General features: G+C 35.8%; 1 protein-coding gene across 1 annotated transcript; it reads right to left on the reverse strand.

Moving 5' to 3' along the window:
• Window positions 1–1,820: 1,820 nt before the first annotated feature.
• Window positions 1,821–24,063, reverse strand: LOC149532815 (uncharacterized). The gene is made up of 5 exons (XM_089806536.1): window positions 23,273–24,063; window positions 3,875–4,407; window positions 3,491–3,684; window positions 2,299–2,706; window positions 1,821–2,181 (listed from the first exon to the last, which is right to left on the reverse strand). Exons 1-4 carry the CDS (start codon window positions 23,759–23,761, stop codon window positions 2,351–2,353), a joined length of 1,572 nt encoding a protein of 523 aa, XP_089662662.1. The 5' UTR covers window positions 23,762–24,063; the 3' UTR covers window positions 1,821–2,181; window positions 2,299–2,350.
• Window positions 24,064–26,543: the final 2,480 nt, after the last annotated feature.

Genomic DNA, 26,543 nt, shown 5'->3' on the forward strand with positions numbered 1-26,543 from the left:
GAGGCTTGCAAATATCTTTATTTAGCAATTAGTAAAATGGAAGATGATAGCAGGTTGGTGAAACCAACATATGAGAAACAGATAGGGAGAATTGAATAAATAAGATAGGGAGAATTGAATAAATAAGACAGATTGAACTTTGTGTAAGAGTGGCAATCCTCCTCCAAATTCCATGGCCGGAGTAAAGATTGCTAAATCATCAAGAAATTTTTCAGTTTTGTTAGATTTCATTGAAAATAAAATGGTGAAATTAAAGGATCAAATAGAAGGATTCAAAGATACCTTGGCACCACCTATTTTGAATGGTGACGGAGTAATTAAGGATTTTGCCAGTTGGAGAATAGAAGCTATAACCATAATGAATGACTTGGTTAGAAAGATAGTTGAAGATGTAGACATGTCTCGTTTTCAAGAATGTATGTCCAAGTTGATTAATTCAAAAATATTCTATGAAGATTCGAGAAAGAAGTCACCTAGGCTATAGTTAAATATATTCCTTGTAGGCAGGTGGCAGGTCAAATCTTAGAGCATGCTTGGCCTTTTGATGATAAGTTTGAGGAGTGGGTTAAGAAGTACATCCCATCAGACCTTGAAGAATCCCCACCAGCCTTCACCACATAAGCAATAGCAAGGGTTTGTAAAACTAACATGTCACATCACATGGTAACATATATATTAATCTCTACGCCTGAAGCTTGTAGCAACTCACCTATATAAGTGAATTCTCAGGACTAGAGAGAGGTCTAAAATTCTGGTAAATGAATGTATTATCTCTGGTCAATCCATTGTTGTCTATTGTTATCCAAAATTTCTTTAATGTAAATTAAAAGTGGGTTGTGCGGAGTCTATTTTTTGAGTTCTCATGAAAATTGATATTGAATTATACATTATCGGTGACTCAATCTGGAATTTTTCTTTGCTTTCAATTTTCTAAGGTTTGATAACCAAGTTTATTAAATTCTTAGTTGTAATTCACTTTGAGTTATCTTTTCATGTCTTGTTGATAATCAAATTGATTGTATAAATGCTCGGTATATTTTCATGTCTTGCAAATAATCAAATTGATTGTATAAATACATGAATTAAGAGGATTGAGGGTTTCACGGAAAGATTTTGATAAGAATAAGATTTAAGATTGAGTACCAATTTCTTCTCCACCAAGTGGGAAGATAGATTAGTGTCATGTCAATTTTGTGAGTAAATAACCCAATGGATAAAAATATAACAAGTTGTGGAATATGGATAAGCTATATGTTAAATCTTTTAAATTTTCATTGTTTGTAGAAATTTTTGTGTTGCTTGTAGATCTGAAAAGTTAGCCAACACTGGATTCATGGAGTCTTAGGGTTTGTAGGATTAGTTGTTCACCACCCCTTTACAGTCCTTGAATTAGAAGAGTTTAAGGCAGATCCATTTGTCATGCTGGAAATTATGTTGCATATTGTTGTTGAGAAGAAAAATAAAAATTACAAGGTACACCCGCCTAGATCTAGCAGAATTGAAAGGGAAGAAAACTGAAAGGTCTTTATAGGTTGGTCTTTTATGTTGCATATTGTTGTTGAGAAGAAAATTAATAAATTCCAAGGTACTCCCGCCTTTTGCCTTGATCTTGCAGAATTCAAAGGGAAGAAAACTAGAAAACTAAAAAGTCTTAATAGTTGGTCTTATTTGTTCTAAATACTTCTAGGTATTTCTTGCACTTTCATAGTCCATTTGAAATCCTGTCAAATCAGGTAAGAAGCCAACACCCCCTCTAAGGAGTACATACAAAGTAATATTAAATGTTAAAAGAAAAAATATTCAAACATTGAAACATTAGATGGGCTAAAAAGAAGACCTTCAATAAAGAATATGTAATGCCATGTACTTTACATTCTCATTACAAAGAGAAGATTATATACTTTTAGATTCTCATTACAAAAAGAAGATTTTATTCAAATGTGCCCAATTTGATGGGCTACAATATGGGCTCTTCTTACCAAGGAATCAAATTTTTTTCAAATTGGACTCTTGTTCTTCTGCTGAAACATGTAACCAAAGTCTTAAGCGAAAGATGCACTTATATACAATACAATAACTAAACTGCAACTACGACATCAAAATTGCTTAAAAAATCCACTCTGGATCAAGACAGTAGGCTTCCTTATTGTTGGAGTTGCTGGGTGGTCGAATTTCTGCATGCTGATTGGGAGTTTGATTGAATATCAGCCAAGCAAACAAATAAAAAACATAGATCAATAGGCAAACATATAACCTAATAAAATCATTCAGTTGTTAATGAAACCCTACAAATAATACCTCATATACATCTTGAGAAATGTTTGAATTGCAGAGGTTCTTTATCTTTTGCCTATAAACTTATCCTTTTGTTGTTCAAGTGCATCATTCGATGCTCGAACTGCTCAAGCTTGTTACTTATATGGGTAAATATGTCAGTTTGCATTTTGTTTTTCTGGTACAGATCCTCAATTATCTTATTCAATTTCTTGTTTTCTTCAAATACATTTTCCACAGACATGATGGTGCTTTCACCTTTAGACTCATTATCACCATCCTGTCTCTGCAGAAATGAATGCATATCTTTGTTGGTCCCTTCCCTCTTTTCGACACAAGCAGCCCCTTCTGAATTAATGCCTCGCACTGCAATCTTCGCTTCAGGTATATCATCTTGCTGTGATAATTTTCCTTGGGTGGAGGTATCTTCACCTGTTTAACAAAAAAATGTTAAGAGGAAAGGCAACCTTTTCTAAACAGTAGAGAATGTATGGCCAGTATTCAAAACAGAAAAGAAAAAGAAATACAAATAGATATTTCAACAAAATTATAGTCTGAAAGAAAGATGATAGGCAAAGTATTACATGGACAAGAAAATCTGTAAGCTGGCAGAGAAACTTTAGTCCTCGTCATATATTTTCTAAAATTCAAGAGAGATCATTCAAGCTGGCACGTAAACATGGTAGTCCCTCTATATTAATAGGGAAAGCCTTCAAGACCTTACCTAACCAAATTAAAGTTTATAACTACAGTGAGGCTCGTACTTCTGTAAGGATTCATTTTGATCCTGCCTCTTTTGAATTTCATAGAATTGTCTAAGATGATGTGAATTAGGAGCCCAAGGCCCTTCCTTGGGTGCACAACTCTAAAACAATGTATAAAACGAAACCAGATGGATTGAGTTTAAAGGTTTTTGAACTCTAGCATCTATCTTTTGAATGGACAGACGACTACTCTTCATTTTGACAGTTCCATTCACATTATTAAAACTATTAATTTTCACCCCTAGTTTTAAGATATACTGTTAAATAAACTATAAATAAAATAATATCTGATGGAAAAATACATGTGCGAACGATATATACAGAATTTGATGGCAAAATCCTTGGCGAGTCAATCACCTTTATGATTTTTATTATACATTACCGTATATAATATTTATTATTCAAAAGCTAATTTAGGAATCTAATTTGCAACGTCCAGAAGACATCCTTACACTTATGGAGTTCCTGGGAGGTTCCCACGCTGTGCTTACTAATAACCTCTTTCAGTTTCTCTTCATTCTTCTGAACACTTTTGGCGGCACCATTTGCTTGCAGTGGTGCTTCATTATACTTCAGGGCCTGACCTTCAGCAATCCGGGATTTGATCTGATCCAGAATTTCAAAGGTCTCTTTAAGTATGGCATTCCTGTAAGCAAGAAAATTTTATAGGGAAAATCATTTGCCAACTGGTTTTTAGATTACTCCTGAATTCTTGAAAAAACATATAGAATCCCAAAGTAAATTGGATAAAACATGTAAAATCTTAAGCAAATTGGAAAACTACATTAATCATTCTCAAGTCCTAGAGAATTATGCTTCGATATAGCTTTCTCAACCTGTTAGCAGATCTGAAATCCTCTTCCACTGTTCTAGATTCATTAGTATCTCTCTGAGGCATATGTGAACTAATTTGCTCTTGGCCAACAATAGAAACATCATCATTATCATTTACATCTCCACCGGTTGGAAAGGTTCCAGCCTCTGAAGAATCTTTAACAGGTCCCAAAGAATCATAATAATCTTTTACAGAAACGGATGAATCATCTAAAGTTTCAGAGGACCCGTTTGCAGTCCCAGATGAATCCATAATTTCAGTAAGTATGACTTTATTCGCTAGGTCAGTTTCCAGAGAAGTTAAGTCTCTACTGGATGAAGCAGCAGCATTGGACTCGGAAGCATGAATGTTTGTAGGTATATGTTCTACTTCAGGGATAATTTTTTTTTTTCGAAGTGCAGATTCTTCAGCTGTTTTAGTAAGGGGTTCATTTTCCAGTGTCTTTTCTGCACTAATGGCATCTATAGTTTCTTGAAGCTTTATCAGTTCACGGATTACAGCTTTTCTTGATTCCCGCACAATTGTGTCCACTCCCTGTATAGAAACATTAAACTCTGTATCATTATTTCTATGCAAAGCTCTTCCTTTCTAACTATAAAGCATAAAATGTGCATTAAAAACTCTCAAATTAATACAAGAATTAAAGCGGACTGTGAGATAAAATTTAGCAGTGAAAAAAGCGTTTCTTTTTCTTGGTTGTAACAGGAGGAAGTAAAATTGTATCAGGAGGAAGTAGAACCCAACAACAATGATCGGGCAAGCCCCTATAACTTCTGAGCTGCACACAGACCTCTGAGCATACAACAGATAGATTAGGTTTCAAGCGCGCAAATATTGACCATGTTTCCAATTGCTTAACTGTCTATCAAATGAAAATAATGCCATCGATAAAATCTTGAACAGAGACAAATGGCAATGTTACATGAGAAAGCTGAATGAGAATAAGGATTAAAAACGGATTCCATTTAGATCAAGAAGTGAAAAAGGATGAAGTTGTTAAAATCAAGAAGAAAACTGAGAGAAAAGATTATAATGTACATTGAAATCCAAAAATCACCAGAACAAGTCTTAGAACCGTAAAGGAGCACTAAGCCATTTCTAATTATAGAAGAAAGTGTGGAGAAATACGAACAGGGAGCTCAGTGATGGAAGAGCGTATTCTAAGGTACTAGAGAAAAATCTGGGGCCCTGACTTCAAAGGTTAGGACGACATCTATCCAGTATTCACAATGTATTCAGGGGAGATTTTCAGTAAGTTGTCCCATGATAGGGAGCTTCAGGGTTTTATTTTTTATGGCACAGCATGTTCCACGAAATGAAGAAAAAATAGCTATAGGATAAATAGAATTCTTATGTATACTTTTTAGTTCTTAGATTCTTAGCAGTTGCATATGTGGTGGAGTTGAGACTTCAGAGTTTCTCAAAAAGTAGGTTATTTCTTGGCCACATTATGCCATCAGAGGGCATGTACAGCTTTTTAGCATTAGCTGCTGCTAGAAAATCCATGTGATCACCAACTTCCTAAAATTAACTTTTTTTTAATGTTGCCTGGTGAGCTATAAAATTCATGATACCCGGATTGTCAAAGGATCCTAAAAATTCTAGGATAAATAGAATTCTTATGTATACTTTTAAGTTCTTAGATTCTTAGCAGTTGCATATGTGGTGGAGTTGAGACTTCAGAGTTTCTCAAAAAGTAGGATATTTCTTGGCCACATGATGCCATCAGAGGGCATGTACAGCTTTTTAGCATTAGCTGCTGCTGGAAAATCCATGTGATCACCAACTTCCTAAAATTAACTTTTTTTTAATGTTGCCTGGTGAGCTATAAAATTCATGATACCCGGATTGTCAAAGGCTCCTCAAAATTCTTAGGAGAACCTGATAAGAAAGTTTTGGTAGCCCTCTCTATGTGACCATATCCTAAGCTAACCATTCCCAAAAGAAAACAGCCCAAAAAATCTGAAAATGTTTTGTTTGAGAGATGTCTCTCAGAAAGCTTTCTTCAAAAGGTTTATCCTCAATAAGTTGGCTGCTTCTGAAAATTGTACTCTGTGGGCCTTAGGAGAATAAGGGTGGAGTCCCATGGAGGGGGCTTAAGCTCTATTTTTAAGCTCCAAGAAGAGGAGGTTGCAGGAAAGCAATAATAATGTGTAATAATGGGGTGGGCTAGAAATTGCCACACAGCTTAGGAATGTTATCTACTAATTGTCAAACATCTAAGCTTAGATTTATTATTTTCTTAACATATTTTTATCACCAAAAGATAAAGATATGCACTCATGACACCAACAGGTTCCTTAAATTTAGGAGCTTAAACTTTGAAGCAGAACTAGACTACAAAATTCATGGGACTGTCAGCTTTCAAGTATTCCTAAAAAATCTCAAGCGTGTACCTCTCTGTTTTTAGGAAGCCCCCCTTCCATGGGAGCCCAGCCTACCAGAGCCTAAGACTATCAAGCATTTTTTTATTGAATTTACACCAAGACAATGTGGCCTTTATGGACTCTGAAAGGTGTCATTGCATGATATGGTTTATTTGAAGAGGTGAGTGTCATTGCGTGAGATAAACAAAACAGCAGTGAAAATAACATTTTAGTTGCATCACTCGCTCCAAGTGTCAAAAGTCCCAAATTTGTCCCACATCCCAGATGCACCCAATTATAAGTGTTGTAGACTGTTCAAAATCAGAGTTTCAGAGTGTGTTTGCATATAGAATCTCACATACGTGTCATAAATGAAATATTTTGTTTACTGGCAAGACATATACCCAACATTTATGAAAAAACTCAAATAATAATTAATCGAGATTCGAAACCAAAGAAAAGCATTAGAAATTAGTCAGAACTGCCTGAACAAGTACATGGTCAAATATATTGTACGGGGCCGTGTATTGTGCTCCAAACTCTCTAAATGAACCTGCACTTGGGAGCCTCACTCAATCTGGAGAAAACAAATCCTGCAATTCGATTAAAGATGGGATGGGTCTGTAGTCACTACCATTCAAAAAGGATAGATGGGAGTGACACACTCTACAGGTCGTGGATCAATTGGGGACAAACATAGAATTTGGTGGGCCCTTTTGTGTACTTTGGATAAGTCTGCATGGGCATTGCTGTAGGGTTAATGCACTATGGAATGGTTTTTTCAGGTTTGGGTGGTTCTATGGTGGAAGTGAGAGAAGGTGCCCCCAAGGTAACTCATTCAAGAAAGAAAGAAGCCATAGTTCCAACAGGGGCACGTGGGGGCAAGTTTGGGGAACCAAGGGCCTAAATTTGGGGACCATGAGGGGACGAGTTTGGGGAACAGTGGGGGATAGCACCCATATACAATATTAGGTGAATTAAAATCTTGAAGGCAGTAACTTTTCTTTCACTTGTTTCATCAAATGATAAGATACTGATATTTATTAAGATTATCTCAAGTTAGATCAGTAAATTATAGATAACATTTAATGTTTGGAATTTTATTCCTTCAAAGGACATTCTTGAACACATTTTGTTTAAATTTATCCAACAGGGCTCTGAGATAAAATCTTGGTTTAGCATTATGTTCATCATCATGTTATCTTTCATTTGGCAGTTCCTCTCCCATAAGCCTTGGCAAGGATTGCTGACCAAAAGGATTATATTGATAAAGAATAAGCCATGACGGTGCACTGCATGTGCTGTTAAATATTCATGCAGGCATTTTTTATCAAACAAAGTTCACATGCACAAGCATGCACTTACATATTTCTGAAAGCATTTTGTCCAAAAATTATGGTTACAGAGCTTTCCATAGTTATGAGGCATCAGTCCTATGTCCCATTCTTTATTGGTATCCTTGACTGCAGAGTGTTGGGGTTCAAACTTTCAATGCCAACTTTGCTAGAGTCCCAGTCCCTTGTCCCTGGTGCGCTTTTGGCCTTCTTGCCCCCATCATAGATAATTAATCTGAGATGTTTCCTAGTGGGTCTTCCGTTGTCAAACTTTGTGCATGTGTTGTCATATTCATTATCCATGTACTTATGTCCTATCAGAGACAAAAATCAGAGAAAATCCTAAAGTCTTGGGTGCATTATATTCTAGTTTAATTTCCCTTCTCTGGCTACCATATTCATAATCCCTCTGATCTCCAAAATCTTTTCCTTTCAGCACCAGAATTTTGGCTGTCCTTTTCCTCAAGTACTTGCTTCTTTACTCCTCAATTCTCCAAAACTTCTTCCATTGATGTCCAAGTTTGAGACTGCCAAATCCAAGTCCTTTCCTTGCCACCACCCCACAATTGGTTCACAGGTAAAATTGGCCAACAAAAACATGTAATAATTGGGACTCAGTTATTACTATTTTTTTCTCTAAATTCATTTCAGAACAATTACAAATTTAATCGGCCAAGCATCTTCAATCTCATATATGTGTTGACTTCATAATTTTTCCAACCATCATTGTGGCAATAAACCCAAACCCCCCACTCATATGCTTGCACTAGAAAGTGACAAGCTCCCTATTTTAGGGTCATTCCTAGACCTATACCTAAACCTCAAGGGTTCGTTCATGATGCCCCTATCTACATAAAACCTTTGGGAATCAAAGGCTTTGTAGTTAGTACTCAATGATAGAGAGAAAACATCATCTCCTCCTGAAAAAGATCTCTTACCACTCTTTTAAATTGTGATATTAATTATAACTGTAGTTTTTAAATTAGTCCAATTACACTAAAATGATAACAACACATTCCAGCGCAAAAATTCATAGATGGTCATATTAGTCTATAATCTCAGATTCCCTAGTTCACATAATGATTAGATAAAGCATACAGCACTTATACAGAAGTGACTAGTACATATACATATCACAAGTATAACAATGACTATCTCATACACACATCACACACCCCACAACTACAACAGTGAACAAGTGATGTACACATCACAAGTACAGTAGTGACTAGCCTAAAGCAAACATCACTATATCTAGTGTGAATGATTGCATGCACATCACCTATTTATATAAACAACAATTGGCAACATGCACGTGAATGCAACCTATAGTCTACAACATCCCATCAAAAATGAATGCTAGTACATCTCATATTAAACTAAAGATCCCGTCATTTTTGAAATCCATCGCTATCTGTGACAACAATCAAACATCCCATACTAATTTATATCCCCACTAACAAGGGCATGAGTATAATAATGTGCACAATACCTAAGAACAAGATTTCCACAACTCATAAATCATCTAGGTCATCAGACGACCATGTAAGTTGCATAATCAAGATGTCTTATGGTTATACTATAGACCCAAGGTTAGACCCTATACTACCAATCGCTCTAACTGAATTAATAACCATACCAAGAAATCCTACCTTATAGAAACCATAGTTACAAGACTCTGCAAGTTCAAAGCCAAGTCGGCTCTACTGGGATTTTTGCCCTGAGACTCAATTCACGAGTCCCAATCCCAGGACTCGATTATTCTATGCAAGTTGTGAGAGAGCTTAGGAGGGTCATTCTGCTATTTGACCAGTTGCACTTTTTCCATCATGCATGCAAGAGTCATTCTCTTGATATCTTGCTGATTTGTATCAAGTTCCATGGTGATTGGGAGTTGATTATTCCAGCCCATGTTCATGATGGCTCATTGGGCTGTTTGGAATCATGTTTTGTTAGCATGAATGTTGAAGGCAGCAATTGTTAATATGCTTGGGAGATGATTGAGTGCTTGTGTTGCATCCATGACTTGTTTTGTCATTGATCTCAACATATATGTTTTCTGGTTATGACAGTCAGAATTGCAAAGGAAGTTTTGGTCTGCGAGGTCAGTGTTTATGGAACTTAGTTTTGCGGGCTTAGAATCATGTTCTTGGACATGTCTAGATGTGTTCGCAGAAAGTTATTTGAAGGATTGCTGAATTTCAGAAGATTATGTAAAGACTGGTCAGAGAGCAGTACACATGGAACTGTTTACTAAATGAATTGTAAATGTTAAAACGAGATGGAATTTGGTTGAACGGGCTTGAATTATGGTTGAAGACATGCTTGTGATGATGTATTCAAGGTAGCAGATTCTAGTGATGATATTGTTATGGTCGTTGAAGTGTAACGTGTCATACATTCACTGTCAGGTCGACTGTATTGGGATTTATTTTGGAAGCTGTAAATGTAATGTAATATCTTGATGAGGTTTTATATTATTCACTGTACATTGGTGGGGAAGCCTCAAGACCGACTCAATTAGTTGTTAGGACTTGGTATAATGGAATAGTCATGTTTTCCTTGGTTGTAATAGTCATGTTGGGATCACTGTTGTTATGTGAACTGTAATTGGTACATAGATGCGAATTAGATGAGATTAGAGCAGAGGATAATGTTGAGAATGTGTTGACAGGTAAAATTGGCCAAGGAAAACATGTAATAATTGGGACTCAGTTATTAATATTTTTTTCTCTAAATTCATTTCACAACAATTACAAATTTAATCGGCCGAGCATCTTCAATCTTATATATGTGTTGACTTCATAATTTCTCCAACCATCATTGTGGCAATAAACCCAAACCACCCACTCATTTGCTTGCACTAGAAAGTGACAAGCTCCCTATTTTAGGGTCATTCCTAGACCTATAGCTAAACCTCAAGGGTTTGTTCATGATGCCCCTATCTAACCTTTGGGAATCAAAGGCTTTGTAGTTAGTACTCAATGATAGAGAGAAAACATCATCTCCTCCTAAAAAAGATCTCTTATCTCTCTTTTAAATAGTGATATTAATTATAACTGTAGTTTTAAATTAGTCCAATTACACTAAAATGATAACAACACATTCCAGCACAAAAATTCATAGAGGGTCATATTAGTCTATAATCCCATATTCCCTAGTTCACATAATGATTAGATAAAGCATGCATCACTTATACACAAGTGACTAGTACCTATACATATCACAAGTATAACAATGACTATCTCATACACATATCATGCACCCCACAACTACAACAGTGAACAATGACTATCTCATACACACATCATGCACCCCACAACTACAACAGTGAACAAGTGATGTACACATCACAAGTACACTAGTGACTAGCCTAAAGCAAACATCACTAGATCTAGTGTGAATGATTGCATGCACACCACCTATTTATATCAACAAAAATTGGCAACATGCATGTGAATGCAACCTATAGTCTACAACATCCCATCAAAAATGAATTCCAGTACATCTCATATTAAACTAAAGATCTCATCATCTTTGAAATCCACTGCTATCTGTGACAACAAGCAAACATCCCATACTAATTTATATCACCAATAACAAGGGCATGAGTATAATAATGTGCACAATACCTAAGAACAAGATTTCCACAACTCATAAATCATCTAGGTCATCAGACGACCATGTAAGTTACATAATCAAGATGTCTTATGGTTATACTATAAACCCAAGGTTAGACCCTATACTACCAATCGCTCTAACGGAATTAATAACCATACCAAGAAATCCTACCTTATAGAAACCATGGTTACAAGACTCTGCAAGTTCAAAGCCAAGTCGTCTCTACTGGGCTTTTTTGCCTTGAGACTCAATTCACGAGTCTCGATCCCAGGACTCGATTATTCTATGCAAGTTGTGAGAGAGCTTAGGAAGGTCATTCTACTATTTGACCAGTTGCACTTTGTCCATCATGCTTGCAAGGGTCATTCTCTTGATATCTTGCTGATTTGTATCAAGTTCCATGGTGATTGGGAGTTGATTATTCCAGCCCATGTTCATGATGGCTCATTGGGCTGTTTGGAATCATGTTTTGTTAGCATGAATGTTGAAGGGAGAGATTGTTAATATGTTTGGGAGATGATTGAGTGCTTGTGTTGCATCCATGACTTGGTTTGTCATTGATCTCAACATATATGCTTTTTGGTTATGATAGTCAAAATTGCAAAGGAAGTGTTGGTTTGCGAGGTCAGTGTTTATGGAACTTAGTTTTGCGAGCTTAGAATCATGTTCTTGGACATGTCTAGAAGTGTTCGCAGAAAGTTATTTGAAGGATTGCTGAATTTTAGAAGATTATGTAAAGACTGGTCAGAGAGTAGTACACATGAAACTGTTTACTAAATGAATTGTAAATGTTAAAACGAGATGGAATTTGGTTGAGCGGGCTTGAATTATGGATGAAGACATGCTCGTGATGATGTATTCAACGTAGCAGATGCTAGTGATGATATTATTATGGTCGTTGAAGTGTAATGTGTCATACATTCACTGTCTAGTCGACTGTATTGGGATTTATTTTGAAAGCTGTAAATGTACTGTAACATGTAATGTAATATCTTAATGAGGTTTTATATTATTCATTGTACATTGGGGAAGCCTCAAGGCCAACTCAATTAGTTGTTAGGACTTGGTATAATGGAATAGTCATGTTTTCCTTGGTTGTAATAGTCATGTTGGGATCATTGTGGTTATGTGAACTGTAATTGATACATAGATGCAAATTAGATGAGATTAGAGTAGAGGATAATGTTGAGAATGTGTTGACAGGTAAAATTGGCCAAGGAAAACGTGTAATAATTGGGACTCAGTTATTACTATTCTTTTCTCTAAATTCATTTCAGAACAATTACAAATTTAATCAGCCAAGCATCTTCAATCTTATATATGTGTTGACTTCATAATTTCTCCAACCATCATTGTGGCAATAAACCCAAACCACCCACTCATATGCTTGCACTAGAAAGTGGCAAGCTCCCTATTTTAGGGTCATTCCTAGACTTGTACCTAAACCTCAAGGGTTCGTTCATGATGCCCCTATCTACATATAACCTTTGGGAGTCAAAGGCTTTGTAGTTAGTACTCAATGATAGAGAGAAAACATCATCTCCTCCTAAAAAAGATCTCTTATCTCTCTTTTAAATTGTGATATTAATTATAACTGTAGTTTTAAATTAATCCAATTACACTAAAATGATAACAACACATTCCAGCACAAAAATTCATAGAGGGTCATATTAGTCTATAATCCCAAATTCCCTAGTTCACATAATGATTAGATAAAGCACACATCACTTATACAGAAGTGACTAGTACATATACATATCACAAGTATAACAATGACTATCTCATACACACATCATGCATCCCACAACTACAACAGTGAACAAGTGATGTGCACATCACAAGTGCACAATGACTAGCCTAAAGCAAACATCACTATATCTAGTGTGAATGATTGCATGCACATCACCTATTTATATAAACAACAATTGGCAACATGCATGTGAATGCAACCTATAGTCTACAACATCCCATCAAAAATGAATGCCAGTACATCTCATATTAAACTAAAGATCCCATCATTTTTGAAATCCACTGCTATCTGTGACAACAATCAAACATCCCATACTAATTTATATCACCACTAACAAGGGCATGAGTATAATAATGTGCACAATACCTAAGAACAAGATTTCCACAACTCATAAATCATCTAGGTCACCAGACGACCATGTAAGTTACATAATCAAGATGTCTTATGGTTATACTATAGACCCAAGGTTATACCCTATACTACCAATTGCTCTAACTGAATTAATAACCATACCAAGAAATCCTACCTTATAGAAACCATGGTTACAAGACTCTACAAGTTCAAAGCCAAGTCGGCTCTACTGGTTTTTTTGCCCTAAGACTCAATTCAAGAGTCCCGATCCCAAGACTTGATTATTCTATGCAAGTTGTGAGAGAGCTTAGGAGGGTCATTCTGCTATTTGACCAGTTGCACTTTCTCCATCATGCTTGCAAGGGTCATTTTCTTGATATCTTGCTGATTTGTATCAAGTTCCATGGTGATTGGGAGTTGATTATTCTAACCCATGTTCATGATGGCCCATTGGGCTGTTTCGAATCATGTTTTGTTAGCATGAATATTGAAGGGAGAGATTGTTAATATGTTTGAGAGATGATGAGTGCTTGTGTTGCATCCATGACTTGGTTTGTCATTGATCTCAACATATATGCTTTTTGGTTATGACAATCAGAATTGCAAAGGAATTTTTGGTTTGTGAGGTCACTGTTTATGGAACTTAGTTTTGCGGGCTTAGAATCATGTTCTTGGACACGTCTAGATGTGTTCGTAGACAATTATTTGAAGGATTGCTGAATTTCAGAAGATTATGTAAAGACTGGTCAGAGAGCAGTACACATGAAACTATTTACTAAATGAATTGTAAATGTTAAAACGAGATGGAATTTGGTTGAGCAGGCTTGAATTATGGTTGAAGACATGCTCGTGATGATGTATTCAAGGTAGCAGATGCTAGTGCTGATATTGTTATGATCATTGAAGTGTAACGTGTCATACATTCATTGTCAGGTCGACTGTATTGGGATTTATTTTGGAAGCTGTAAATGTAATGTAATGTGTAATGTAATATCTTAATGAGGTTTTATATTAGTCATTGTACATTGGGGAATCCTCAAGGCCGACTCAATTAGTTGTTAGGACTTGGTATAATGGAATAGTCATGTTTTCCTTGGTTGTAGTAGTCATGTGGGATCATTGAGGTTATGTGAACTGTAATTGGTACATAGATGCGAATTAGATGAGATTAGAGCAGAGGATAATGTTGAGAATGTGTTGAGAACTTCAAAGGAATTGTATTGGCAAAGAAGTTGTCTCAGTCAATTCACCTATGGATATGTTATCCTAGAGAATTGTTTTGTGAAGATAGTTCTAAAGCAATTTGGGCAATGGATTCAGTTGACTTCTTATTAACTCCTAAAAGGATTGTAATCTTCTAGCAAGGATTCAAAGTCTCCTAACATGGACTACATGTGCTAATTGTATGTAATTTGCTCCTAACAGAGTTTTACCCTTTCACAAGGCATTTTCATATTAGTACATCATGTTGTGAGCATCATTCGCACTGAGTTTTCCCTCTAATTAAGGGTTTCCCTAGTTAACAATCTTGTGTTATTGTGCATGTTATTATCTTGTGGTTGTTGCAGCGATTGGTTATAACTTATAAGTTTTGGATTTGATAAAATTAATTTAAGTTGTTTATGTAGACAAAGTGGATGATAAGTTTATCTACAGGTGAGTCATAGGTTTTACAATTTCAATGATTGCCACAAAATGAGTGGGCTAAACTCCGTAAAGAGAGATTTTGTCTACCTATGTACTCATAGAATCCCCAACTCAACCCTAGTTGTAACACCAAGAAGTCAACTCCTATATTGATCTCAATTCAATATTTGTGACATAAGAAAGTACCGAGATATTGATCTAAACATATTATCAAAAGGGCTTATGCCCTAGCTAATTAATCCAATTAAACTACCCAAAAAGGATTCAAAACAGTATTTGATGTCGTATAAGTTTGGGGGTTAATTTACCAACACATATATAAAACCTTGACCCCACAAAAGATGGCCTCTTTCCCATCACACACCTAAACCCGCACAAACTCATAATGAATCAAAGACCATTTATATCATTCAAGGTTCATTCAGAAATACATTATTTCTACAAAATTAAACCATACTAACTAGTCTTGCAATTGTGACCTTTTCATGTAGTACCACTCCAAAATCTTAGCATATAAATTGTCCACAATGATCATGAAAGAAAACATCAAAATATAATGAAAGAAAACATCAAAATATATTTATTATTGGTAATACTTACCATCAGATCATTATTTTCATTCAAGGCTCATTTAGAAACAGATTAACCCTAAATGAGCTTAACCCACATTTGCGTACAATAGTTAGAGAAAGAAGGCCATCCATATATATAGGAGTTGTTTACACCTTCATATCATAATAGCTTATGTAACCATCATCATTAAATACAAGTTAGTAAATTCCCATAACTTTGCATACATCAACGTCATCATTATATAGTAGGCTTCCATAGCTTATATCAACATCATCATTAAATATGAGCTAGTAGGTTTCCATAACTCCTCTGTAGCTGAATCACAGCTCAAGTTTATTCCACCGTATCTCATTAAAAAAAAACCTCCCTAGTGCATAGGGGCCACTTGTAGCTTCTATATATATCACAAAGCTAAGATCAAAGCCATGGGAATGAATACCCAAACACCAATTGTTTTATTTTAGAGGCATTCTCTCACATGCACCCAAAACAAAACTACGTCAGCTCTACAAGTTCATTCAATATCGGAGTAGAATTTGGAAAGACAAAGGCCCCAAGCCTCAAAGTACAGTATATAAGTTCAATGACAGTGAGATGCTTTTAATTAGATGAAACTTATATAGAGGGGATAGATTATATGGAGATTATTTTACAACCTTTTGATGCAATTATAAGCTTTGCGGTTAAGCATCCTGAGGAGGAAGAGATAACTAAGTTTAAAAAAAAACCCAAACTTGAAGTTATCCCCTAAACCTCCCACTGTGGACTTCTGTCACAATAACATCCTTCACCCAAGAAAGGTCTTCATACCCATTCCCAAATGAGATTGAAGTCTCATTTAGTTCTCCTCGCTAAAAATCTCTCAAAGAATGCATACATAGGTTCCTATACTAGGGTTTCATAACCCCTCAAGTGCCTTTCCATCAAGAAGTCAAATAGAAGGATATTATTTAAGGAAAACCATAGAAGGTTTCACAACGAAGTAGTGAAACAATCATCAATTATTAATAATCAGTCATAAACAAACCACAGTTTGTTGGGATCTTAATTATTCGCAAAGACCAATTTCCTAGGTTACTATTTCATAACAAGGTTTCTTTTATCAATTGCAAATAATTAATAAATCTTAACAGTACATAAAGAAAAGAAAACAGTTGCCAATTTAGGAGACTTATACCACAACAGTTCCATCCAAATATGTCAAGATCTTGAATTAGAACCATCGTTATTGTTACTTAATTCAACACAAACAACCCAAAACCTTTGTAGGTTCATCTCCTTGACACAAAGATTAGGTTGATTTCCTCCTCCTCTTATAGGTTAGTTTCTTTGTTCACGCAAACCATACTTATTGTTGGGCAAAGCCACTATGTTGTAGTCGTGACATAAACATGAACTTACATAATTGTGATCATAAATGCCACATTCAGAAGTTAATGACAAAACCATATAATGCTTTATTTGGCTAAGAAGAATAAACTTACTGCTCTAATCTAACATATCTTAAATACTCTAGATTCTAAAAGGTATCATCTAAGCATGACACTACAATCACAACCCATTCGCATGGAACGCATCAGTAATAGTGTGTATAAGGTAATATTATAGCAAGTCTATGTCTCATACAAATTTTTATATTCAAATGATAAGTATTTAAGTATTTTAATCTAAAAAACACACTCAAGAGTTAGAATAACCCATTTTAACAATCATCACACTTCTACTAGGTTCAAGGATTTACAATAACCTTATTCTCTTTTTTGAGTCTCTTTTACAACAGAAATAGACTTTAGTGAGGCAAGAAAAATAGGTAGCAGCCACACTCTCTCAAGCAAATAGATTGGTACCAGATTTTAAAGTAGAAACTTCTTGTCATAGCACAAGAAAATAACTAGATCTTTACCTAATTATCAACCTAACAAGATCAGTGATGTACATGTTGGTATTTACACCATATATCATCAGGGGTCTCAACAGGTTAATGGCATTGGAAAAAACAATTGAACACAACTAGCATAGGATGTCAAGGAATAGCTTCTTAAGGACTAGCATGGCATGTGTTACAGTTACTAGTATGTCATGCACTATGAAAAGAGACAAGACAACTTTCTTGTAGCTTTGGAATGCTGTACAATAGATCTGCAACTGGTTTACAAGTAACATTACTAGGATTACAGATGTAATTATCATCCTCAGTAGATGACACATTGGGATTACGGTGAGAAACCTAATGTGATAGTTTTAACCAAGCACATTACCCTTTGTTAGTAACAACCAAGAAATGAATCAAGCTCAAGAGAACATTTTGAGAACCTTTGTCCTATATGTGATCCATTATAGATGCAACTATGAAATCTACATGACCGGATATAGAAAAAGCAAGGCCACCCTATGGATCCATAATTAATAAGATTTTTTTCATTTAATCCCGGGAAGAGTATGCCAACTTTTATATCTTGAGAATAAAAAAAAGATAAAATAAAAGAGATGACTTATTATAGAATAATTATCAAATCTACTCAGCAGTTTGTCTCAGATAATTAAAAAGTATATTCCACCACATTTCTAGTTTTACATTGTCAGATATGGCATTTAGATGGCTAAAACTATATACATTACTAATTACAAACTCCTATGGCTACACTTGAACAGTTCTTAGACTCGGCTATGGCTCTAAGATTTTGAACTCCATTTCTTCCATTTTGCAGGAAGCCTTTGTAACATCTAATGCACTATGAAAACTAATGAATAAAGTAAGCTGGACGGTTATCCCGAGTCAACAGTCAAATGCTTGACTTTTTGTTGTAGAATATAAATGATTCTATTGTCATAAAGTTAGCACAGGTCTATTTAAAATAATTCTGAATACACATAAAACTAAAAAACATTTTACTTTACAGATATAGGTTTGACCATTATGAATGTGCAACAGAGAGAGAGAGAGAGAGAGAGAGAGAGAGGTGATATCTACTCTGCCATGAAGTGTTGACTTTGATGTGCTACTTCTATATATTAGCCCAACCCATCACAGAGGATCTAAGCATGGATGATGAAATCTCAGGCACTATGTGTATCACTAAAAGGCTCGCATTCTTATTCAACATATATCTAGGGTGCAGGTCTAGCAGTCATATATATGTGGCAGATAATGTGAATCATCCAAGTATTCAACATTTGTTGTATGAAATGTCCCAATCATCCCACTATGATATCTTGACATTCAAGAGGAATGTCAAATAGAAATCCATGGCTGACATTAATTCAAACAAGGTAACATATAATTCAGATTTCAATTAATGCAGTTTGCAGGTTGCGGTGGAACAGAACAGTGATACATAAGTCATATTTGGCCAAGTTAAATACTTAAATACGTTACGAAAAGATGAAACGGTAAAGCACAAAAAATCAGAAAGCATTTTGCAAGAAACTAAAAACACAACCAAGCATTTCTGTTTGTAACTGGGCCCACTAGGGGAGAGGACCCAGTACTTGAGCACCCTAACTTCGCACTTATCAAAATCCTATGTGGAAATTTTTAAAAAAATCTCAATTTTTTACAGCAACTTACTTGAAAGTCATCTGCTTATAACTAGGTTTTCAAGTCCACATCATCAATTATGATGTCACATCAGCATTGTTTTTGCCAAGTTGTCCAAAACAGCCCAAATAAAAAGTGAGGCTAATGGTCGTGCAAAAAGGGTTCTCATACTTGCACAGCTGATGTGGCATCACATCATTGGTTTCTTTTTATAACTAAGGGTACATTTCATTCAATTATGGATAGTTATTATTGTACTAACAACTTTAAAGTCACAAATATTGGTACAATATTGTCAAAAAAGTTGAGCATTAAGCTAATAAATATGGATATTATATCATTAAGTGTGGGTATCAAATGAGCAACTCCTATCACAACCATTGGAACGTACACAAGTACTCCGTCCTCTCCCCTATTTTCCTACCAAGAACAATAGTTTGATAACAGGACAATCTTAATTTGAGATATTTATAATACCTTAGTAAACTTGTTCTCATTAAGTCAACTTAGTTTTAATGACTGATACAAGGTTGTCTTATTTAATCTCAGGGCCATACCTCTTTATATGACATTGGAATGTTTGAGAAACTCTCACTCTTAAAAGAAGCTATACATTCAAGACCTTTGGACTGTCTCCACAAGCTTTACTTCTGAATCAAGTACATTGGTTCTTCATTGATTCGTGTTGAAAACAGGGAATCAAATTTCCACATTGTTTATGGAATATAATATACAAATTTTGGGAAGAGATATTTCATCGCGTGTCCTAATTTCATGGCAGAAATTACCCAAGGATGGAGCTTGCTCTGATGCAACCCTCCTGAAAACTAATAGCAGAGATGCATTGCATCTTATATGAACTAAGTATCTAGCCATATTCAACTTACATTGGGGATATGGCTTCATATGACCAGTTATAAAGACCTTTTGCAACCTAGTCAAATCAATGATGGATAATGACTTTTGTTGCCTCACTTTATGTCTAATCGAGATAATTGTTTGCATGATCGTTACTTATATCCAAAGAACCACAAGCTAGAAAATCCTAAACTACAGGAAAAATACATTTATCATTTCTATTAAGAGTCATGACTAGGCACTTAATAAGTATATGTGGAATAAGGATGGAACATAAATCTATTTCCAGGTACAAAAACTTCCAGCCTTGAGCTTAACAAAGCATATTTCTATGAAGCAATAAAGATATATTGAAGTGAAGATCATTTATGATATTCATCTTCATACCTGTATTTTAAGTCATTAGCACCTCATTTTCCATTGTGTTGTTTTGTGGGTTTCGAGGATGCTTGGGTGTGGTATTTTGTATGGTCTCCCTCCAAAACAATACTCATGCATTCACCAGGCTTCCTCTTGGATAATCTCAACTTATGCATCTAGAAAGAGCTAATTGTGCAATATTTTAGATGCAATGAATTAGGAGATTTTCTTCATTCATATTTTTCTTGTATACTAAATTGATGATTTATTCTGATATTTTTGGATAGATTCAGATGCAAGCTAGTAAAAAGAACATGGAAGTTCAACATTTGCAATTTCTTATCAAGCATTGAGCTAATGCACCTACTACCTTTCCCCACTAGTGAGGTTTCTCTTCCCTTCTCAGCAATGTAGATGTGACTATAATGATAATAATTTTACTAGACACACTTTCAATGGCATCATTTTTCTTCTTAGCATTGATGGCAAGGATGGTCCTAGTAGACATATGTTCCCTTTGTCACTTCTTTGGCTCATTAGAGGGGTTCCCTTGTTGGCTTGATACTAGTAAGATCCATTGGATGCACTGTTACTAGATGGGAGCCTATTCCTAGTAGCCAAGACCTTCCAAATGGTTGGGGAAATGCTTTGGTCATGATCCACCACCTATAGCTCTTATAACCTAGGAATTTAATTACTTCTATCTCTTTTTGTTTTTGTATTTTTTAATTTATTTTTCCTTCTCCTAAACATTTAAGTGTGTGGTCTTATTCTAGCTATATTATTTTCCAAAAAAAAGAAGTGTCAAACATTTACTTCCTTCAATTGAGCTAACATGCACATATGCTACCTTCACCAACTAGTAGGGTTTCTATTCCCTCCTAGATAGTATAGATGTGACTGCAATGATAGTAATTGTATTAGACACAAATCCAATGGCTTCCATTCTTCTTCTTGGCCTTGATGACGAGGATGGTCCTAGTAGACCTATTTTTCCCTTGTCACTTCTTTGGCTCGTTAGAAGGGTTCCTCTATTGGTTTGATATGGGCAAGGTTCCTTGGATGCACCATTTCTAGATGGGAAAAAATTCCACGTGAAACCAAATGGCTGAAGAAATCCTCTAGCAATGATCCACTACATATACTTCTTATAGCCTAAGACTTTAATCACTTCTATTGCTTTGTGTTTTTGTTTAAATTTTTTCCTTTGCCTAAACATTTTAAATTGTGATCTTGTTCCAAATATATTATTTTTCAACCACTGTGCCAAAACTTAGTGCTTTCAATTGAGCTAATTTGCATATGCTACCTTGCCCTGCTAGTAGTGGTTCTTTTCCTTCCTCAAAAGTGTAGATGTGACACAATTTTAATGACTTCATTATTTTCTTAGCATTAAGGACAAGGATGGTCCTTGTAGACCCATATTCCTATTTTTACTAGACACAATTTCAATCACTTCCATTTTTTCTAGCATTAACAAGAAGGACGACCCTTGTAGACCTATGTTCCCTTTGTCACTTCTTTGGCTCGTAAGATGGGTTTCTCTAGTTGGCTTGGTTAGAAAGATTCCTTGGATGCACCATTGCTAGATGGAACCCAATTCCTCGCAATCAAAACCTTCCAAATGGCCCCACTACTTCAGCTCTTATAGATTTTAATCACTTCTATTTTTGGTTTTAAGTTTTTCCTTTGAATAAGCATTTTAGAGTGTGATCGTATTTCATCTATATCGAAGCTCCACAAACAATTTGTTTATATATATATGGCCTTAAATTATAACTTGAAATTCGGAACAAAGTTGTTTAAATATTAAACTATAAAGGAATTTGTAATATTAGTAATCATATAAATTAAACTATAAATTAGTAATATTTACAAAAATTTCATATCTTGAAGTTTTTAAATTCATTAATTTTATAAAATAATATAAAATTCTAGAAAGTAAATATAGATTGGCAATATACGTGGACTTCAAGAATTTTCAAAGTGTATACTTTGAATATTAATATTTTAAAGAATTTTCTAAGTGTACTTTGCATATTTATATTTTAAATTGGTCAAACAAGAATATATAGTAAAATACAATTTTTTAAGAATATAGTAAGTTGATCCTCAAAAATAACATATGAAATAGAATCCCGTCAAAAAAGTAAACAAAGGCAGGCAAGAGTACATGCATACGGAATTTTAAAAACAATTAATTTTTTTAAGAACCAAAACAGAACCTCCACCCTGTATGGAAACGGACGACAAAAACAAAAAAAAAGGAATAACGGATTTAAAAATAAATAAAATCTCCGATATTATCTCAAATAACGAATAAACATTAAAAAAATTACTTCTCTCAACCTCAAATGAGAAAAGCACCTGCGATCAATATCATATTGTATAGAAGGCCAACAGACACTTGTGTTTTTTCCTCCATTTATTTTGTCTCTTCAGCTGATCATTTGTGATCTATAAATGCTGATCGCATGTATTGTAAACTAAATTGGTTTTTCATTAATATAATTCCTCTGCTCTCAGTGTGGACGTAGCCACGATTTGTGGTGAACCACAATAAACTCTGTGTTTATGCGTTTTTTGCTGTTCTGTATTTTCTTTCGCATACTCAACTTACTTCTCTGCCAACTTCGTATTGTGCAAATGCGACGCCGTCAACTTTGTATTAGCGAGACAAGTTGGAGCATTATGTAAATTTCCAGCTGTCAACTTTATTTTAGCTAGAGAAATTTGACAGAAGTTTCCATAGTGTGAACATTTACAGCTGTCAACTACATTTTAGCGAGAGAAATTTGACAGAAATTTACTATTATGCAAATTCACTGCTGTCAATTTTGTGCAAATGTTCTGCGGTCAAATTTATTTTAGCGAGAGAAATTTGACAAAAAATTTGAATATTGTGCAAATTACAGCCGTTAAATTCATATTAGAGGGAAAAGTTTGACAGATCAATTTTGTTATAGTCAGCCTCAGAAAAATGAAATAAGCGTCAAAATACCTGAATTGCGTCAAGTTTAAGAAGCAGCGACATAAGCCCCTCCGCGATTCTAAGCCGCTCCTTTTCATTTTGACGGATCAATTCCTTAACATTTTCGTCGACAACCTGCCGCTTAAGCTCTTCCATACACTTCTTCGCCTGCGCAATAGCCCTCAAATTCTTCAACGGCTTGGACTTCCTGACACGAAACCCTCTATATGCAGCCTGCATTTTGACGGCCGCAGCAGTCTTGTTCAGTTTCGCTCGCCGCTTATAATTCCTCCTCTTCTTCGTCTGAAGACGTGGTTTTGAAGCAGAAGAACTGTCGAGGAACTCTACAGGAACATTGACGCCTGATATTGACGGATTTTCTCTGCCGTCAACAGCAGGTGCCCTTGCGCTTGACGGCCTGTACCGAGGTGATCCTTTTTCATGCCAACTGCGTCGCGTTCCCCGAGACAACATGTTTTCTGGACTGTTCCAATAGCCTCTCATATACGGCGGTTCCATAGTTCGAACCTGAGACCTTCGAAACTACGGAGATTGACGGGAAAAATTCAGATATGGTAGTAACCAGGTAAATTTCTCACAGACAAATTTGAGCTTTGTTCAAGCAGAAATACAGCGATGTTTTATGGCGGACGAGAGGGATGTCGGTTTGAAGAAATTAGAATTTTCTTAAATGGGCGGGAGCTCTTTCACTTTTATTTGGTGCGAACACGTTTCATTTTGAGATGACAATTGTCATGACTCCACGCTGGCTGCATTTCCTTACACTTATCTGGTAGTGCAAATATGTGCACCACGTGGCTAAATCGACATGTGGAGGTTTCGGTCTTATAAAAAAATTTTCTTACTGAATTACCTGCCAATTTTATGATTAGGCCAAAGCCTTTCTGATTTTACCATGTACAGGCCTGGAATCTCTTATACTAGCTTATTTATATTCTATATATATAAAATAAGCCGAGAGATATCCTTCTCGAGGCGCCTATTCCACTAAGTTAGATTATGAAAATAGGTGCCTCGAGAAGGATATCTCTTAGCTTATTTTATATATATAGAATATATATAAGCTAGTAGCATTCGCGACGGAAGAATGAAAGACATTATTGTTATTAATCTACTGGAATAAATAATAATTATAAAATATATTTTATAATACGCTATATAATTTAGATGTTCACTTTAAAAAAATGCTTGATGTAATAGATTCTCTTTGAATTTTTTTTTATAAAAAATCACCACATACTTATTAGTATTATCCTCTCTTTCATCCTTCATTACCATGTCCATCTATCCTATGCCCTAATTATTATATTAATCCCATCTCTTCCCTATTCCTTCTCATATTCCCTCTTTCTCTTATATCCCTCCCCCTCTCACCATCTATTGCTCTTGATTACCATTTATTCCTGTTGATTACCATATATCCCTAGCCCATTTCTCTCACCCTCTGGGTCCTCTTCTCTCTCTTTCTCCCTCATATGTGTCACATGCTAATTACTCTATTACAAAGTATCCCCCCCTCTCTCTCTAATTATCAAATTATCCTATTTTTTCTCTACCTCATATCTCTCCCTCTCCATGTTCTTTCTCTTTCCTGTCTACTCCCTTTCTCATGTTTCGCACCACATATTACCATCCTCTCCCCCTAATTACCATATCTCTCTCTCTCTCTCTCTCTCTCTCTCTCTCTCTCTCTCTCCAAAATTCCTCCCCTCATCATCATTTCCATCAATTAGATGCCCTAATTATTCTCTTTCTCTCTACCTCATCTCTCTCCCCTTCAATGTTGTCTCTTTCTACCTTATTCCTTCCCTCATTTCTCCCTTTCTCCTATTTCAACCATTACTTACCACATCCTATTCTTTATTACCATTTATCTCTACATCATCTCTCTCCCTCCTTGCATCATTAATCTCTTTAAGTATCTCCTCTCCTTCCTCTCACAATCTCTTCCCCCTATTTACCCTCTAAATCTACCCCACATCTCTCAGTCATGTATATTTATCTCTCACAATATCTCTTGCACATTTCTCTCACCATATTTCCTCTTATCTCACTCTCATGTCCCCTCCTCATATCTCTTTATCTCCCACATTCTTTCTATGTCTACCTCATGTCTCTCATGCTCCCCATACCCTCTATCATGTCCCCTCTTATTATTACTACCTACTCTCTTTGTCTTGTGTATCTTTATCTCTTGCTCTCTTACATAGTGTTTACTTCATGCCTCACCCTCATCCCCTTGTCACACACTCTCTCACATGTCCCATTCTATAATTACCCCCCCTCCACCCCTTATAATGTAGAGCCTCCCCACTTCCCCTATCCCCTTCTCTCTCTCTCTCTCTCTCTCTCTCTCTCTCTCTCTCTCCATCCATAATTACTCTCATTGTCCATCATACCTATCTATCTTGAACCCTAATGATACTCTTTCTTGTGATCTATTTGATCTCGTCCCCTCATTTTCCTTGTCTACCTCATCTCTCCTCTCCCACTTCTCCTTCTTTCTCTTTCTCCCACCTCTCACCATATCTCCCCCCTAATTTCCACCTATATCTATCTCATATATTTCACCCTCTACCCCTTATTTCACCCTTTTTCTGACATATGTCTCAACACGCCCCCTCCCTCTCTCTATTTACCATTTGTCTCTACCTCATGTCTCTCATCTTCTCTATATTTCTTCACTTCGACATGTCTCTTACATCTCTCATCTATGTCTTATCTATCAATCTTTACATTCTCTCTCTACCTTATCTCTCTCACTCTCCCCTTTCCCTTTGCCTACCTCATCTTTTTGCCCATCATCATCTCCCTTTCTCCCATCTCCCTCCCCTTCATATATCTTCCTCCACCCCCCACCCCCCGCCATCTCCACCATCTCTCTATTCTTCGTCCTCTCCCCTTCTCCCCCTCTCTCCCTCTCTTCCTAATCAACCTCTTATGTACTTTATCCACTCACTACTCTCAACATCTCAGTTCCCTCTCTCCATCTCTCTCTCACATGTCCCTTCTATCTCCATCGTTTCCTCATTATTTACCCTCTAACTCTATCTTATGTCTCTCACCATATCTCATGCATGTCCCTACGTAATTACCCTTCTCCCCTCTTCCATCCCCTATCACTATTTTTGTGTATTCTGAGTTCTAATTATTGTCCTTCTTGAGCTCTATCATTATATGTTGCTTTTTATTTACATTAGCATAAGATTTATTGTGGCATATCACCATCTCTTGGCTCCAACTTACACCCCCTCCTCCCTCCCTTTCTCTCTGTGTGTGG

The sequence above is a fragment of the Cupressus sempervirens genome, chromosome 10, assembly GCF_028749045.1.
Source record: "Cupressus sempervirens isolate cs-2001-9-10 chromosome 10, ASM2874904v1, whole genome shotgun sequence".
In the NCBI taxonomy this organism is placed as follows: Eukaryota; Viridiplantae; Streptophyta; class Pinopsida; order Cupressales; family Cupressaceae; genus Cupressus; species Cupressus sempervirens.

Bases quoted from the DNA above. Each gene is read 5' to 3' on its own strand.
- LOC149532815 (XM_089806536.1), bottom strand. From the start codon at position 23,761: ATGGAACCGCCGTATATGAGAGGCTATTGGAACAGTCCAGAAAACATG. The intron at 4,408-23,272 runs GTATTTTGACGC...GTTTCTATACAG, and splicing joins TTAAACTTGACGCAATTCAG to GGAGTGGACACAATTGTGCG. The intron at 3,685-3,874 runs GTTGAGAAAGCT...TCTTGCTTACAG, and splicing joins GATTTCAGATCTGCTAACAG to GAATGCCATACTTAAAGAGA.